At 52.3% G+C, this 16,472-nt stretch overlaps 2 protein-coding genes and 1 non-coding gene across 3 annotated transcripts; 1 reads left to right on the plus strand and 2 right to left on the minus strand.

Annotated features, from left to right (window-relative positions):
- Positions 1-778: 778 nt before the first annotated feature.
- TRNAC-GCA (transfer RNA cysteine (anticodon GCA)) lies at positions 779-850 on the plus strand. Its single transcript has one exon. It is a non-coding gene; the product is annotated as a tRNA-Cys (tRNA).
- A 4,314-nt stretch (positions 851-5,164) lies between these two features.
- Positions 5,165-6,224, minus strand: LOC127039453 (zinc finger protein 586-like). Its single transcript, XM_050933219.1, has one exon. The coding sequence runs from the start codon at positions 6,019-6,021 to the stop codon at positions 5,551-5,553; it is 471 nt and encodes a 156-aa protein (XP_050789176.1). The 5' UTR covers positions 6,022-6,224; the 3' UTR covers positions 5,165-5,550.
- Positions 6,225-6,344: 120 nt separating this feature from the next.
- On the minus strand, positions 6,345-10,697 carry LOC127039729 (zinc finger protein 2-like). Its single transcript, XM_050933587.1, has 4 exons — positions 10,491-10,697; positions 9,209-9,335; positions 8,064-8,177; positions 6,345-6,682 (listed from the first exon to the last, which is right to left on the minus strand). Exons 1-4 carry the CDS (start codon positions 10,695-10,697, stop codon positions 6,345-6,347), a joined length of 786 nt encoding a protein of 261 aa, XP_050789544.1.
- Between the last annotated feature and the right edge of the window lie 5,775 nt (positions 10,698-16,472).

Consider the following 16,472-nt stretch of genomic DNA (forward strand, 5'->3'; position numbering starts at 1 on the left):
GCCAAACTGGAGTGAGGGCAGAGCACAGGTGGGGCCTCAGAGGGAGGAGAATGAGTCAATGAGGTGGAGTGGGCAGGGCCACCCAGAGGATTCAGGGGGCCTGGGGCAAAACAATTTTGGGGGCCCCTTCTATAAAAAAATGTTGCAATACTCTAGAATACAATATTCTCATGGGGGCCCTGCAGGGCCTGGGGCAAATTATCCCACTTGCCCCCCCTCTGGGTGGCCCTGCCCTCAGCCTCTCCTCGTAAGTCCCCTACCCCCTAATCATTTTTGTTGCCCTCCCCTAGACCCTTTCCAATTTGTTTCTGTAGTGGAGGGGCGAAAACTGGACGCAATGCTCCAGATGTGACCTCACCAGTGCCGAATAGAGGGGAATAATCACTTCCCTCGATCTGCTGGCAATGCTCCTACTAATCCAGCCCAGTATGACCAGTTACCCATATCGAATGCAGACTCAGCAATATTTGATCAATTGGTTACTGTCCATTCAGGAGGTTCTTTCCTACCTATTCATAAAGAATGAAGATGCTCTAAGCAGAGGGGAGAGAGCTGTCCTGTCCGTGAAGTTAATCCATCTCCTCGAGAGGTGGTAGCTATGTCACTGGGGGAAGCTATGTGGGTGGGTGTGCAAGCTGTGGTGTCTCCATGTATCTATAAGTTTAGTCAAACCCCATTTTTAAAAGCACTGTGGTCTGGGAAGAGAACAGGAGATCTCTGAGGCAGGGTCTGTCCTTCAAAATCTTTAAGATCACTGACTTATCTTCACAGCAGTTATGGGGGTATAGCTCAGTGGTAGAGTGTTTGACTGCAGATCAAGTGGTCCTTGGTTCAAATCCAAGTGCCCCCTTACAAACTTCTTCCTTCAACCAAAATAATGGCATTTCTGTTATGTTGAGGAGTTCCACTGAGTAGGGATCCCTGAAATGAATGGAAACACTCAATATTTTCCTGTGCAAATGCATAAAAGCCTAGCAAACATGTACCTCCAATGAAATCAGTTCCAATCCTCTAAAGGATTAAAGAATCTCTATTGAGGTTGCAGGACAAAACATCCTGATGTGTAGAAAGAATAGTAAATATGGCAGGTGACCAGCTTTGCTTAACAGTGAAATCCTTGCTGATCTTAAACACAAAAAAGAAAGTTACAAGAAGTGGAAGACTGGACAAATGACCAGGGAGGGGTATAAAAATATTGCTCAGGCATCCAGGAGTGAAATCAGGAAGGCCAAATTACACATGGAGTTGCAGCTAGCAAGAGATGTTAAGAGTAACAAGAAGGGTTTCTTCAGGTATGTTAGTAACATGAAGAAAGTCAAGGAAAGTGTGAGCCCCTTACTGAATGAGGGAGGTAACTTAGTGGACAGAGGATGTGGAAAAAGTTAATGTACTCAATGCTTTTTTTGCCTCTGTCTTCGTGAACAAGGTCAGCTCCCAGACTGCTGCACTGGGCAGCACAGTATGGGGAGAAGGTGACCAGCCCTCTGTGGAGAAAGAAGTGGTTTGGGACTATTTAGAAAAACTGGAGACCAGCACATGTTCATGGGGCTGGATGTGCTGCATCCAAGGGTGCTAAAGGAGTTGGCGGATGTGATTGCAGAGCCATTGGCCATTATCTTTGAAAACTCAAGGCCATCGGGGGAGGTCCCGGATGACTGGAAAAAGGCTACTGTAGTGCCCATCTTAAAAAAGGGAAGGAGGAGGATCCAGGGAACTACAGGCCAGTCAGCCTCACCTCAGTCCCTGGAAAAATCATGGAGCAGGTCCTCAAAGAATCACTTCTGAAGCACTTAGAGGAGAGGAAAGTGATCAGGAACAGTCAGCATGGATTCACCAAGGGCAAACCATACCTAACTAACATAATTGCCTTCTATGAGGAGATAACTGGGTCTGTGGATGAGGGGAAAGCAGTGCATGTGTTATTCCTTGACATTAGCAAAGCTTTTGATATGGTCTCCCACAGTATTCTTGCCAGCAAGTTCGAGAAGTATGGGCTGGATGAATGGACTATAAGGTGGATAGAAAGCTGGCTAGAAAGTCGGACTCAGTGGGTATGATCAATGGATCCATGTCTAGTTGGCAGTCAGTTTCAAGTGGAATGCTCCAAGGGTCGGTCCTGGGGCTGGTTTTGTTCAATATCTTCATTAATGATCTGGAGGATGGTGTGGATTACACCCTCAGTAAGCCTGCAGATGACACTAAACTGGGAGGAGTCGACTAATTTCTGAAAAACTGAGTGTAGCATTGGGAGCAGCGTCTGATGTTTTCCTGTCTAGCCGGCTTGCTTCCTTGAATGAACACTCCTTGAGTGGGGTGATCCACAAGGAATAGCTCAAACCTCCAAAGTGCCGGGCCAGGGGCAGGACATTGGCACAGCAAGGGAGGGGTGTGGTAGTGACATCACAAAGGCCTTTTGCAGCACCTCAGACTATTGGTCCAAGGTGGTGACCTCACAGAGAGATGCTGACATCAGCCAGGCAGGACAGGGGTGAGGGACCAGAGAAACCTCAGAGACCCCTGTGGCTTTGCTTCAGCAAGTCTCCTTCTCCAGGTCTCTCTTTGAGGACTGAGGGAGTATTTAGGTTCACGGACCAGAGCGCCAGGAGGAACCTCTTTTGGGTTTTCTCCTTCCCTTTTAGTGATTTTACTAGAAAACAGCCGTCCCTGTTTAGAAGGTAAGAGCCTCCTGGAGGTCTGAAACCTGTTCAGTCTGATCCATCTGGTGACAGTTGAATTCTAGGCATGGAAAACACGAACTTAAGGAGGCAGAATTTTATTCTGCACCTGGGATTTTGTCCCTTAGAATCACTGGGGACATTAGTGTTTGTCCTTTTTGTTTCACCTCTTCCTCCCTCCCTCCCTCCTTTCTCTTCTTCTCTTGCTTCCTTTGTCTTTTTACCTGTTCTCCTCCCAACACCAGGAAGGGTGTGTGTGTGTACATGTGTGTGTTGCGGGGGAATGCTCTGCAGCTCCCACTGTGGGAGGTCCACCCATAAATGTGGGGCTGAACTAGTGCTCAGGCAGTGATCCCCACCAGTGACCTGGACCATCCTTTTGGGCTGTCTGGTGAGATCCCTCAGCCTCCCGTCCTCAAGTCTCTACCCTGATTGGCTGAGCAGGGGTTATTGACAGGGAGAACACTCAGGTCCTTAGTGTTCTCTTTTAAGACCAAGTAAAGAAGTCAGAACTAGTTCTATGTTTGATGAATTTTGCTGCTTCTCTGCATTAATTGTCTCTGAGCAGTTCATGATTCTCTCTAACATTGCAGTACTCCTCAAATACTTGCTGAATAATTACTGTCACTGTCGTTCGACTGGAGCTCATCTAAGAACACTTTACTTAGGTCATTCAATGTCTGAAATTCAAGATCCAATGGTTAGTTTGAAAATCAGGGCTCTTAGGTCCTATTCCCCACTCTGCCACTGCCTGGCTGTGTGACCTCAGACAAGTCAATGCTCCTTTCTCAGCCTTAGCTTCTCGTGCTTTCAAGTAGAGATAATAATGATCCGCTCCTACCTACCTCACAGTGCGTGGAGGCAGGACTGGCTCTAGGTTTTTTGCCACCCTAAGCAAAACAAATTTTGGCTGCCCCCACCCCAGCCCTGGGCTCCCCGCCACTCTCCTGCTGACCGAGCACTGGGCTTCCCCCCACCTGCAGCCCCCTGCCACCCCAGCCCTGGGCTCTCCCCCCCACACACTCAGTGCCAACAACATAGGTTTTTTCTCCCCAGTCCGCCCAGGCTGAGCTGCTCCCTTTCATACTCCATCTCCAGTTGGAGCATGCCCAGAGAGGGTGAGGGGGTGTGGCCTCTTCAGCCCACAGGGTGCAGTTAACCCTAGCAGTGCCAGTTCAGGGTTGATACACCTCATCACAGACCACATTTCCCAAATTTTGGGATTAGCTAGATCTCTTCAGAGGTAACCTCCTGTAGGGACTGGGTCACAAATACCTTGGGAACCAAATACCTGGGCATTTTGCCTAGTTCCAAGTCACTTGCTGTGGAATTCTATCCCTGGATCATCTGAGACAATATTGACTTAAACAATCGAACTACCCTGTGACCATGTGCACTTACTTCCGTCAGTTGCACCGTTTGGGGTCTGCTGCTGTTCACCTTTTCAGAGTGGAAATTTAAAAACAGACTGTTTCTCTGATAATATGTCCACCAGCTATGAGTATTCTCTCCTGTTGACTGAACTGTATTTGAATTTTCTCCATGTCATCATGCAGGGATAGGGGAAAAAACAAACCTAAAAGTAAAAAATGATGGTCATCTGCCTGAAATTTCCCAATAAATCTGAGCTACAATCTGTCAAACAACTCTAACATGCAGTTATATGACCAAGAAGCCTTCATGAAAGATAGAAAACCCATATCACAAAGAGGTAGAAGACACTTTCATTTTAATTTAAAGTGAAATTCCAGACTAGGTTACATCTGATGTCTCAGAATCAGGATGAGAAAGTCTCCCCTGATCCACTGAAACCTGCTTCACCCAGCGCTGTCTCATTAGTTTTATTTACAGAAGTTTTAGCACCTACAGAACGGGGGGAAAAAACAGCTGACTCTCCCAAAAGTGGCTTTGCCAATACAGGGAAAAGGGGATTTGAACAGTGCTTGGGATCCATTTGAAATCCCCTTCCAGGTCTGTGACACTTTCAGCTCCTGCCAGAGTGACTCTGATTTAGGATCAAAGACATCCAAGCAGCATTCCCAAGCATGGACAGCTAAGAACATGACCTCATCGGACACGTTGGAAAGTGAAGGAATATGAAGGGGTGAACTCTGCATGGCTCAGGCACAAGGTAACAGTTCTGGGGTGATGGGGAAGGACGGAATCTCTGAGTCACCCCATCTCCTTCCAGTGTCACAGAGCCTGAAATGACCCTTATTTCCCTGACACTGCTCCAGCTCTTCATCATATTTAAATATATTTTACATGAGAAAAAAAGTCAACAAAATAACTGTTGTTCTGCACAATCCAGGGTAATGTGAGAACAACTGGGAATGAGACGATCTGTCCTCAGAGAGGAACTTGATGTCTGGAACAATAACTTTGCACTGGGAGGAGGAGTATAAATGTGAATCTCCAGGTTTGTTTAGACAAGGAAATGTGATGGTGGTTAGGTCAAATCAGGAGGAAATGTGCTAGATAACCCCACCCACTATCCATGGCCCATGTCTTTACTGCAAGAATAGCTGTCTTTTTACATCAGGAAAGTGAACTCAAGCTAGCTAACTCCATGGCAACCACAGTGATGAGACCCAGGTAGATTTTATCTCAACGTAGCTGGTTGAAGACACTCCCCATCTCCCCCATCTGGGGTGATGACATTCCTGATAGAAAGGACACCCACTCCCATGACTCACAGGACAATGGAGTTGATAGAAAGGACCACAGGATCCACCCCAAAGACGGGCGAGCTTCAAAAGTGCGCAACTCATGTGTGGGAGCTGAGGGACTACAGTGGGCAAAAGATGCAAACAGCCTTAACAATCACTATCTGGGAACTGTCAAAAGAATTAAAGAAAAAAATCTTCTGACAGCTCTAGAGAAGGTTTTTATGAAGTTTATCTCCTTTACGGTTTCTCTGATGTTCAGAAAGGCCTGAACTATGAGTGAAGCTTTTCCCACACTCGCAGCATTCATAGGGTTTCTGCCCGGTGTGGATTCTGTAATGTGTAATAAGGGTTGAGCTCCGAGAGAAGCTTTTCCCGCACTCACTGCATTCATAGGGTCTCTCTCCCGTGTGGACTCTCTGGTGAGAGATAAGGGAGGAGAAGTGAGTGAAACGTTTCCCGCACTCACTGCATTCATAGGGTCTCTCTCCTGTGTGGATCCTCTGATGCATAGTAAGGTTTGAGCTCCGAGAGAAGCTTTTCCCACACTCACAACATTCATAGGGTCGCTCTCCTGCGTGCGTTGTCTGATGAGAGATAAGGGAGGAGAAGTGAGTGAAACGTTTCCCGCACTCACTGCATTCATAGGGTCTCTCTCCTGTGTGGATCCTCTGATGCATAGTAAGGTTTGAGCTCCGAAAGAAGCTTTTCCCACACTCTCAGCATTCGTAGGGTCGCTCTCGCGTGTGCATTGTCTGATGAGAGATAAGGGCTGATCTCTGAGTGAAGCTTAGCCCACACTTGCAGCATTTGTAGGGTCACTCTCCCGTGTGGATTCTCTGATGAGAGATAAGGGTCTATCTCTGAGTGAAACTTTTCCTGCACTCACTGCATTCATAGGGTCTCTCTCCTCTGTGTATTCGCTGATGCCTACTAAGGGCAGAGGTACGATTGAAGCTTTTCCCACACTCACAGCATTCGTAGTGTCTCTCTTTTGTGTGGATTATCTCATGTCGAATAAGGCCTGAATGGTAATTGAAGTTTTTCCCACACTCACTACACGTATTCTCTCGCTTCTTAGTGAGGATTTTTCCTGGGACGTAGTTTCATTGAGGTCCCTGTGAGTTCCCTGACAATTAATGGGTTCATCCACTTTCTCCTCTGAGTGGTTTCCCTGCTCTCTCTCTTGTCTATGGTAACTTTCATGAGCTTTTCCCTGATCACAGGGGCTGGTCATGCTCCCTTTGGATCTTCGCAGTAATTCCCCATGCGCTTCGGCGAACTCAGCATCTTCCTGGTGAGGATTCTGCTCCTCGCTCTCCCTCACCACCCCATCACCTGCTAGAAGGGAGGAGAAAGCTCAGAATTGGGGATGGAAAGGCAGAGAGCAAACCCAAGCAAGTGCTGGAGAGATAGACAATAAAAATCAGGGACTGAATTCCCCCAAACTCATCCCCATAGGGGAGAGTGGAGGGGATCAATTCTGCTCCACACGCAGGACAGGCCTTTAGAGTGGGCCGTACGGGTGCCTCACCCAAGGGGATGCCGGGCGCAGGGTTTGGTTTCCCATCTGACCTGCTGCCGAGAGGCTCGCTGGGCTGATGAAAATGGCACAGGGAGGCAGATAAGCAGCTGCGTGGGGGAGTGGGAGAGATCTGAGCTGCAGGGGGCTGTTGGACGACCAGCCGTCAGAGCCAGGTGACTGCTCCAGAGCAGAGGGGCCTCTCCACGCACACAGTCCTTCACACACATCCATCAACATACACACACTCCTCATATCCTCTCCTACACACACACACGAACACACACAGAGTCCCCCCAACACACACACCAGGGCTCCCTGTATGCAGGTCACTTCCCCACCTGGGCTATGCTGAGACATCATGAGCACCTGCTTTCGTGCCCTCCCCTTACACAGCCTGCAGGGAAAGTGACCTGGGTGCAGGCAGCCCTGACTTCGCTCCTTGCTCCCCTCTCCCAGCCCCCCAGGGCTGTGTGGGGCAGGGGAGCAGCAGTCCAGTGGGGGAGTGAGCAGCAATGCCAGCTGCTTTGTGCATCTAGGTCAGGTTACCCACTTGGGTGCAGGAGGATGCAAGCGTTAGGGGCAAAGGGGGGCACAGTGCAGGGGCTGGGGGCTCAGGGAGGGGCAGGTGTTGAGGTGCAGGGGGCAGGGTTTGGGGTGAAGGGGGTATGCACCATGCAGGGGATCAGGGTGCAGGAAGGAGGTACAGGGGGTATGAGAGAAGGGGGCACAGTCCTGGGATTAGGGGCACATGAGGGAGGGGAAGGGGTTGGGGTGAAGGGGGCACAGGAGGGGGCAGGTGTTGGGAGGGGCTGGAGGGGGCAGAAGTTAGGAGTGAAGGGGGAGCAGCTATTTGGAGCAAAGGGGGCACAGTGCAGGGGGTGGGGGGAAGGGAGGGTGGGGAGCCCAGCGAGCCCATGGGGGACAGAGGGAATGGGGGAGTGCCATGCCTATGGGAGCCAGGGGCACCAAAATGGAAGTTTGCCCCGGGTGCCATTTCCCTAAGGCCAGCCCTGCCCACACCCCATCCAAACACTCAGTCGGAAGGGAGGCAGCTCCAGCCAAGGTGTCAGTCACCATCTGTAGGAAGCCAGGAGTGAGATCTGCTGGGGACTGTCCTGAGCTCAGAGTCTGTGTGGGGAATCCCAGCTAGTTCTCTCAGGCACTTACAGTTTCTGGGTTGGTTTAATGTTTCCTCACCTGTCCAAGGACTTCTCAGGATCTTTCTTTCCTCTGAATCCTGGAGATCCAGGACCCATGGCTCTTCCCCTCCTTCCAGCTGGGAGATCACAGAAGGTTTGGAAACTGGAAACCCTGCTCAAGGGAAAGAAAACAAGGGAGGCAGGAGGGTACTTTGCCCATCTCTGGTATAGATAGTGACTAAACTTAAACCTCTGCGAACCAGGAAATGAGAAGTTTATGTAAACGCCCCACCACCAATGCAACCTTAACTTTGCCCCCAACCCTCAACCCGGCAGCTGGAAAGAACCACTGAGGATGGTTCTGTGTGGGCCGTGAAAAGATTAACAAACTGCCACAGGGACTCAGGTATTCAGCTCAATGCAGCAGTAACGGGATGAATTCTAAGGTCTGTGTTATAAAGGACGTCAGAGCAGGTGACCTAATAGTCACATCTGGCCTTCAAAGCTGCGAACCTATAATCGATCCGAGGAAAGACTAAGAGAACGTGCCATTGTCTGTGCTGTGATCACAGATGTGAATCCCAGCATCTACCCACATGCCTCCAGCTGCGTGCACTGGGCCAGCTGTAGATGTGACTGGCTGATGGAGAGATTGGTTGGAGCAGCTGGACAGAGCTGTGCCTGTGCTACGCAGAGAGGTGCATGTGAAACTTGGGGGCCAATTCTGCCTCATTTCTGTGCTGAGTGTTGTAGACTGTGTCAGCAAAGGTGTCCAATGATGTGTTCTTGCCATGGGGAATGTCAGCAACCTGGTGGCGTATGTTGGAGTGAGGGGTAAGTGAAGGCAGTGACTTACAAGGAAAACTCAGGTTGAGGGCAAAGGGGCGGTAACACTTTGCAAGTCTCAGCTGGTCTGTGTGCAGGAGGTTCAGTACTGGAGAGCAGCCCAGGGGGAGGAAGTTCTGTTTGCTGTGATGGAGATGAACCCGATTATCTTAGCAAAGAGAAGTGGTGAGACTTTCTGCTGGACTGCTCTGTTCCCAGAGCGCTCTGTAACAGGGGAGGGCAGAGGGCTAGTGTGTGTGTCACTGGCATGTCAGGGCACTGCTGAAACCAGGCAGAGCAGAGGTGGCATTGTGTGAGTGGCGTGAACCTTAACTTTTCATTTCCCCTTCTAAGAACCGAGGGGACAGGAATCCTTACCCAGCAAGGTCACATTCTCATAGTTCTCCTGCATGACGTCTCTGTAAAAGGCTCTCCGAGTGGGGTCCAGCAGAGCCCCCTCTTCCCTGGTGAAATACACAGTCACCTCCTCGAAGGTCACCAGCCCCTGAAAGAGCAAGAGTCCAACACTCAGTACCTGCTGCCCCACTCACAACCCCACTATTCATGGGGGAAAGCAGCCAATCAAATGGAAGCGCTGAGAGAGAAACAGTCGGCAGAGTCCTATCCCCACACTGCTGAGAGCAGCCAGGAGCACCACGGTGAGAGAAGAAAGAGAGACCCCTTGTCTCTGCCTGCAGATCCATCACACACCTACTAGCCAGGGGCTGATACAACCCCATGGTAGGAACCCAACACCCTCCCCACTGCCAACAGCTGGATGTGAGGGGCCGGGACATCTTCCCTACACCTCCCTGGTGGGTGCCCCCTTTCCATGTCACACCAGCCCCTGGCTAGCAGGGTGAGGGTTCAGCACTGGAAGTCTGGTCAGTTTTCCCAGCCCTGCCCAGGAGGTTGGTTTCTCTATTTCCTGTTTCACAAATTAGGGAATTTTCTCCCCTAACATCCAAGTGTTTGTTCCTAGAATCTAGGCCCACGTTAAACAAGTCCCAGCAGGTTTCTCACACTCTGTCCCCCTCCCTTTCCTCACCCAGTGTATTCCCTGCCCCCTCCAGCCCTAACTCCCCACAAGTTGCCACCTCTTCAGTATTTCCTGCCCCTCCCCCTCCAGCAGGAACCCACTAGCAACCCCTCAATAAACCCTACCTGAGCTGGCGCCACTGCAGCCAGAGAGCCACCCCGACGGCCGGGCCGGGCCGGGAGGTGTTAATGCCGTCCTGTGCCCTGCAACCCCACCCACTCCCAGCTGCTCCAGCCCCTCCCTGTGCCCTGCAACCACCCGCCCCCACAGCTGCTCCAGCCCCTCCCTGTGCCTTGCATCCCCCTCTTCCCCCGGGCTGTAGCGCTCGCCGGGGCTGCCTGCAGCGGCTGGGATCCAGCTGACACCCTCTGCTGCTACACCAGCCCCTGCCCCTCTCCTGCCCCCTCCTGCGGGGCAGCGCCGTGGGGGCGGGGGCAGCGCGGGGGGCGGACACGCTCCTGCCGCGGAGGGGTCAGGGCTGGGGGGGGGGGTGGTTATTGCGCGGGGGTCACAAGCCCCCCCAGCTCTGCCACTCCCCGGGAAAGGCGGGGGGGGGGGTTCTAAGAGGCACCGGCTGGCAGAGGGAGATGGGGCGGGAGCAGGGTCAGGGACCTCCCTTACCTGGTCTAGAAAAAGCGGAAGCGCCCCCGGGGCAGGCTGGGAGATGTAGTTCCTGACTCTCCCTGTACCGGAAGTGACGTCGATTGGGCGCGAACAAGCCGAGTTGCAAACGCGCGCGGGCTGCTGCGGCTCTGCCTGGCTCGCGCGGGGCCGTTGGAGCCTCTCCCGGGGCCGGAGAAGGGTTTGTGCCGTGGGGGCTCTGAGCATGCGCAGATCGGGGAGGCTGCGGGGTGAGACCGGGCTGGGGGGCTGGGAAAGGGAAATGTCTGTGCAGCCTCCCACTGCCAGCCCCTCCCCACAGCCAGCGACCTTCTGACTCCAGCCCCGCTCCTTTCCCCTGTGAAAAGACATCACCCAGGGCTCCCTCCTGGCCCTCTGAGTGTGAGGCAAGAAGAATCCGTCCCATCCTGTTGTTGATTCAATATCCCTGTATAATCCTCTCCAATTTCCTGTCTTTTCTCTTGAACTGTTGAATGGTGACATAAAATCTCCCCACATGTTGATGCTTGTCCCTTATATTGGCAAATATTTAGTTTGTGCCCCATTTTTTCCTCAGTTCTGAAATACTGATATTGAATTCTCGAAAATCTTCCTGCTTTTCTCTCCAGGTGTGTGACTGAGATCCGGGGTCCTATCATACTGAGCGTGGCCCTGTTCTGCCAGGCGCTGTGCAGACCCCAGCTGAGATCTGGACCCTGTTCTGCCAGGCACTGAAGAGACCCCAGGTGAGATCAGACCCCACTGTTGTGCCAGGTAAAACTGAGACCTGCACCGAGATCACAGCCCCCCTTGTGCCAGGCAGCGCATGACTGTGACCCAAACCGCTGCCTCCATTGTTCTGGGCACTTCGGAGACCTCGACTGAGATCTGTGTCACCATTGGGCCTGGCATTGCACTGACCCTAACAAAGATCACACCCCACCACTGTACTGTGCACTGCACAGACCCTGACAGAGATCCTGCCCCCACATTTTGCCAGTTGCTGCAGGAGCCCTAAACAAAATCAGGGTTCCTTTAATGCTGGGAGTTGCAGAGTCCCCAACTGAGATCAGGCTTCCTTTTGTGCAGGGCTCTGCATAGACACTGACCATGATCAGGGTCCCCATTGTGACAGCTGCAGAAAAGACACCAAAGATATCGCTACCCTGCTTTCAAAAATCCCCAGCTCGCCCCATCCCCTCCCGCTCCCCCCCCAGCCCTAAACCCCCAGCGCACCCCAAACTCCCAGCTCTTCCCAGCCCTGACCCCCCCGGCCTCTAAATCCCCTGGGCACCGCTCGCCAGGGCACAGCTGGGGGGAGCTGGGAGTTTGGGGTGCGCTGGACGGGTCAGGGCTGGGGGGGAGCTGGGAGTTTGGGGTGCGCTGGGCGGGTCAGGGCTGGGGGGAGCTGGGAGTTTGGGGTGCGCTGGGGGGGATCAGGGCTGGGGGGAGCTGGGATTTTGGGGTGCGCTGTGGGGGTCAGGGCTGGGGGGAGCTGGGAGTTTGGGGTGCGCTGGGGGGGTCAGGGATGGGGGGAGCTTGGAGTGCGCTGGAGGGGGGTCAGGGCTGGGGATTGGTGGCTGTTTAGAGGTCACAAGCCCTCCCAGCGCTGCCGCTGTATTAAACCGCTCCCCGGGAAAAGGCGGGGGGGGGCGGTTTCTCAGCAGGGGAAAAGGAGAAGGGGTGGGGAGACGGTCTGCCTAGCCCCGGTGCAGGCTGGGAGATGTAGTTCCCGACTCTCCCTGCACAGGAAGTGACGTTGGGGAGGGCTGTGGATCTGGCTCGCGCGGGGCCGTTGGAGCTTCTCCCGGGGCCGGAGAAGGGTTTGTGCCGTGGGGGCTCTGGGCATGCGCAGATCGCGGCGGGAGAGCCCTTCATTAACCCCCCCGCGCCCGGCTCGGGCCCTGCCCTGCTGGACCGCCCTGGGGCCGCCCTTGGCTCTGCCCGCCCCGCTGCGGAGCTGCAGCTCCAGGTCCCGGAGCGAGCCCCGGGGGGAAGCCGGGCCGGGTGGTGACTCTGCCCCAGTGTCCGGGGGGGGGACCCGGCATCTCGCAGCGCTGGGATCTGCTCGGGGGGGGGTAGCGCCCGCTGGGGGCTCGGAGCTGCTGTCCCCGCAGGAGCCCAGCACCCCCCGGGCCCGGCCAGGATCTGCCCTGGGGCCCCGCGGGACCTGGCGGGGGGAGGGGCCTGGCCCCACTCGGGTCCCTGCGTGGGGCTGGGGGGTGAGACCGGGCTGTGACCCAAACAGCTGCCTCCATTGTTCTGGGCACTTCAGAGACCTCGACTGAGACGTTTGTCCCCGTTGGGCTTGGCATGGTACTGACCCTAACGAACATCACACCCCAACACTGTACTGTGCACTGCACAGACCCTGACAGAGATCCTGCCCCCACATTTAGCCAGTTGCTGCAGGGGCCCTAAACAAAATCAGGGATCCTGTAATGTTAGGAGTTGCAGAGTCCCCAACTGAGATCAGGCTTCCTGTTGTGCAGGGCTCTGCACAGACGCTGACCAAGATCAGGGTCCCCATTGTGATAGGTGCGGAAAAGACACCAAGAGTATCTCTACCCTGCTGTTAAACCCCCCCAGCTGGCCCATGCCAGCTGACTCAGGCTCACAGGGCTCAGGCAAAGGGGCTGTTTAATTGCAGTGTAGATGTCTGGGCTCAGGCTGGAGCCAGGCTGTAGGACCCTGCGAGGTGGGAAGGTGCCAGACCTTGGGCTGCAGCCCCAGCCAGAACATTGACACCGCAATTAAACAGCCCTGCAGACTGAGCCGTGTGAGCCCAAGTCAGCGGGCACAGGCCAGCCGCCGGTGTCTGACTGCAGTGTAGACATGCCCACAGGGACAGAGAGGCCTTGTCAAAAAAGGCACAAAGACTAAATAGGGCAATGGTGGGAGGCGACTCTCCATTTTACAGATGGGGAAACTGAAGCTTAGAGAGCTGAAGTGATTTGCTCAAGTTTGCATGGAGAATTTGTGGCAAAACTGGGAACTGAACCCAGATTGTTTCAGTTCTTGCCTCTTCCCTTATCCACAAGCCCAGCATGTGTGTTCAGCATTGCTCTGGCCTGTATCTGCCTTGCATTGGCTTCCAAGGGAGACTGTGGAATTCCCTTCACTGGAGGTTTTTAAGACCAGGTTAGAGATTCACCAGTCTGGGAATGTCTAGGGATACTTGGTTCTGCCTCAGCACAGGAGGCTGGAGTAGACGCCCTCTCAAGATCCCTTCCAGGCCTGCATTGAAATAATTCTCTTTTGTGCTGTGTCCTGTTCTATGCTGAGCTGTTTTGCATGTTGCATTTTCTAACTGTGATTGCACCATGTTGTGTTGCATAGTTTTATGGTGCATTGTTTTGCCTCAGATGATCATATTGGTCCCTTTTGACCCTAAAGTCTATGAGTCTATGAGCTTGTTTAGTGTCTATGTTGTGTTGGTTTGAGTTGAGCTATTTTGCATTGTGTACTTTTGTCCTAAGATGTGTTAGTTTGCATTGTGTTGCTTTCTTCTCCTTAGTATTGTGTCATTTTATGCTATGCAATGTAGTTTTTTGTTTTGTTGTTGTTTTTTGAATGGCTTGACATCATCATGTTGTGCGGTTTTTCTCTGTATGTTGTTTTATACATATATATCGCATAGCATCCTTGAAATGTAGGGCTAGATAGGACCTCAAGATGTCATCAAGTCCAGCTGTCTCTGCTGAGGCAGGGCCAATTATATGTTGATTATCTCTGACAGAGGTTTGTCTTACCTACTCTTAAAGACTTGCAGGAAAAGAGACTCCACAGCCCCCCTTGTAAGACTATTCCAGAGCTGAAGTACCTCAGCTCTGGTGACAAGCACACAGATTTTAGTGGTGAGCAGCTGTGGAGAGAGAGGAGACCCCAGTGAGTGGGCAGCTGGGTAAAGAGACTAAAGCTGAGAGGAGAAACATTGATGTGTGCAAGGTCTGTGACAGAGCTAAAACTAGATCCCAGTTCTAGTGCCACCGTCCTGTTGTTCTGGGCACTGAAGGTCTCTGCCATACTGGCGTTTTAGGCACTGGTGCAAACCCTTAGTACAGACAGACTTTACACTAGTGCACTCTGGCACTGGTGCATCATGTCCCTATTTGAAGGTTTGAAGTGGTGGGGTGGGAGGGGCAGTGACCTCACAGAGGCCTGGGGCTGGCTGACCAGTGCAGCTGGTAAGGGAGGGGCAGCAGTGAGTGCTGGAGGTATGAGCGAGGAGCACAACCCCACAGGACTGGACACTGACTTCTCCTGACTCGTGACACACACACCCAGCTGTGTGCAGGGACTGCAGCTGAGCTGTCCTGTCAAGACAGCCTGTGCATCCGTGGACAAACCATCTCTTCCTGCAGCCTAATACAATGAGGTGTGGGGACCTTTCCAAGCTGCGGGTTATGTGGCTCTGGCGTTAACGGGGTATGTTCCTGGCTCTGTCCCTGACCTGCTTGGTGACCTTGGGGAAGTCACAGCCCCTCTCTGTTTTCCTCCTACCCATTGTCTCTTTGGATTGTGATCTCTTTGGGGCATGGACTGTCCCTCTCTGTCTGTGCAGTGCCGAGCAGAATGGGGGTGCCGATCTCAGTCAGGTTCTCTGCCATGTGCTGCACGGTGGGGCCCTGATCTCCATCAGTGTCTGTGCAACAGAAAGCACAGCTTATAGACTCAGAGACATTAAGGGCAGAAGGTAGAGGTGTATTTCAGATGATGTCTCATCAGTGCCTTTTCTAACAGTACTAACCCTTTTATGTGTCTGCTGGAAATACCTCACGTGATGTATCCTAGGACTGCATTAACCTATTTCATGACTGCATCACATTGGCAGCTCATAATTATCCTTTGATCAACCAGTCTCCTCTGTCACTTCCAATTGATAAATCCCCAGCATATTGCAAAATTATACACTTGGGGACTTACAACTAGAATTTGTGCACTATTCATTTTCATCCCATTTCTGTTACTCCAGCTTTCAAGGACATGCAGATTTTCTTGTATGATTTTCCTGTCTTCCTCCATATTGGCAATCCCTCCCGGCTTTGTGTCCCATTCCCACTTCTTGTGCCAAGATCACTAATAAAAGTGTTGAGTAAGATTGGTCCCAAGGCTGATCTGAGGAACTCCACTAGTAACTCCCTCCAGCCTGACAACTCACCATTCAATATGATCCCCTTGTAGACTCTCCTTGAACCAATTCTTTACTGACCTTTCGGTTCTCATATTAATCCCCATCTCCAATTTAACAAATAGTTTCCCATGTGGAACTGTATCAAAAACCTCACTCACGTCCAGTTCAGGTTTCTGTGGTACAGTCTACCTTTTGTAACACCATGTTTTATTGATTTATAGTGCTGAAGGCTGGGAGGAAGTGTTAGCAATAGGCTGAGAATGGCCATGTGGAGGTAGGGGATGGGATGGCAGACAGTGGGGTGGGGGGGGGGGATGCGGCATTGAGGTGTATCTGGGAATGTGTTTTGTAGGAGTCTATGTCTCTGCTCCCTGTGGCTGTGGTGCATTCCGTATCAAAGCAGCATGTCAGCAGAGCAGACGCACACACTGTAGCTCTGTCTGTAACACGCAGCGTTCACTGCCAGATGGGCTGGGCAATTTTTTAGAGACCCAGCTTCATATTCCTGGCTGGGGTGGGTTCAGTTGGGCGGGGGTCTGGGGCTCTGATAGTTTGCGATGTTCCTTTTTGCATGGTCAGTTCTTTCCATTTATTGTTTTACCTCCACCTATGCCCGAGGCCGCTCTCTTCTTGACTTGCTTCGGTTATTTCACTTCCAGTTTTTAAATGGGCTCTAAGAATTACAAAGCTGAATGAACGATAAACAAGCAGAAGCATTTGAATGTTGGCCCATAGCTGGTAGAACTATACCTAGTGATGGTCGGCTTTAATTTCCTGGTTACCTCTAGCATTTTCTGGTGGAGTGGATAAAGCAGTGTCAAAGAGCCTAATGCGCCTTTTTAGGGCAAAAGGTGTTAGCTCTCTAAGGA

The sequence above is a fragment of the Gopherus flavomarginatus genome, chromosome 23, assembly GCF_025201925.1.
Source record: "Gopherus flavomarginatus isolate rGopFla2 chromosome 23, rGopFla2.mat.asm, whole genome shotgun sequence".
In the NCBI taxonomy this organism is placed as follows: domain Eukaryota; kingdom Metazoa; phylum Chordata; order Testudines; family Testudinidae; genus Gopherus; species Gopherus flavomarginatus.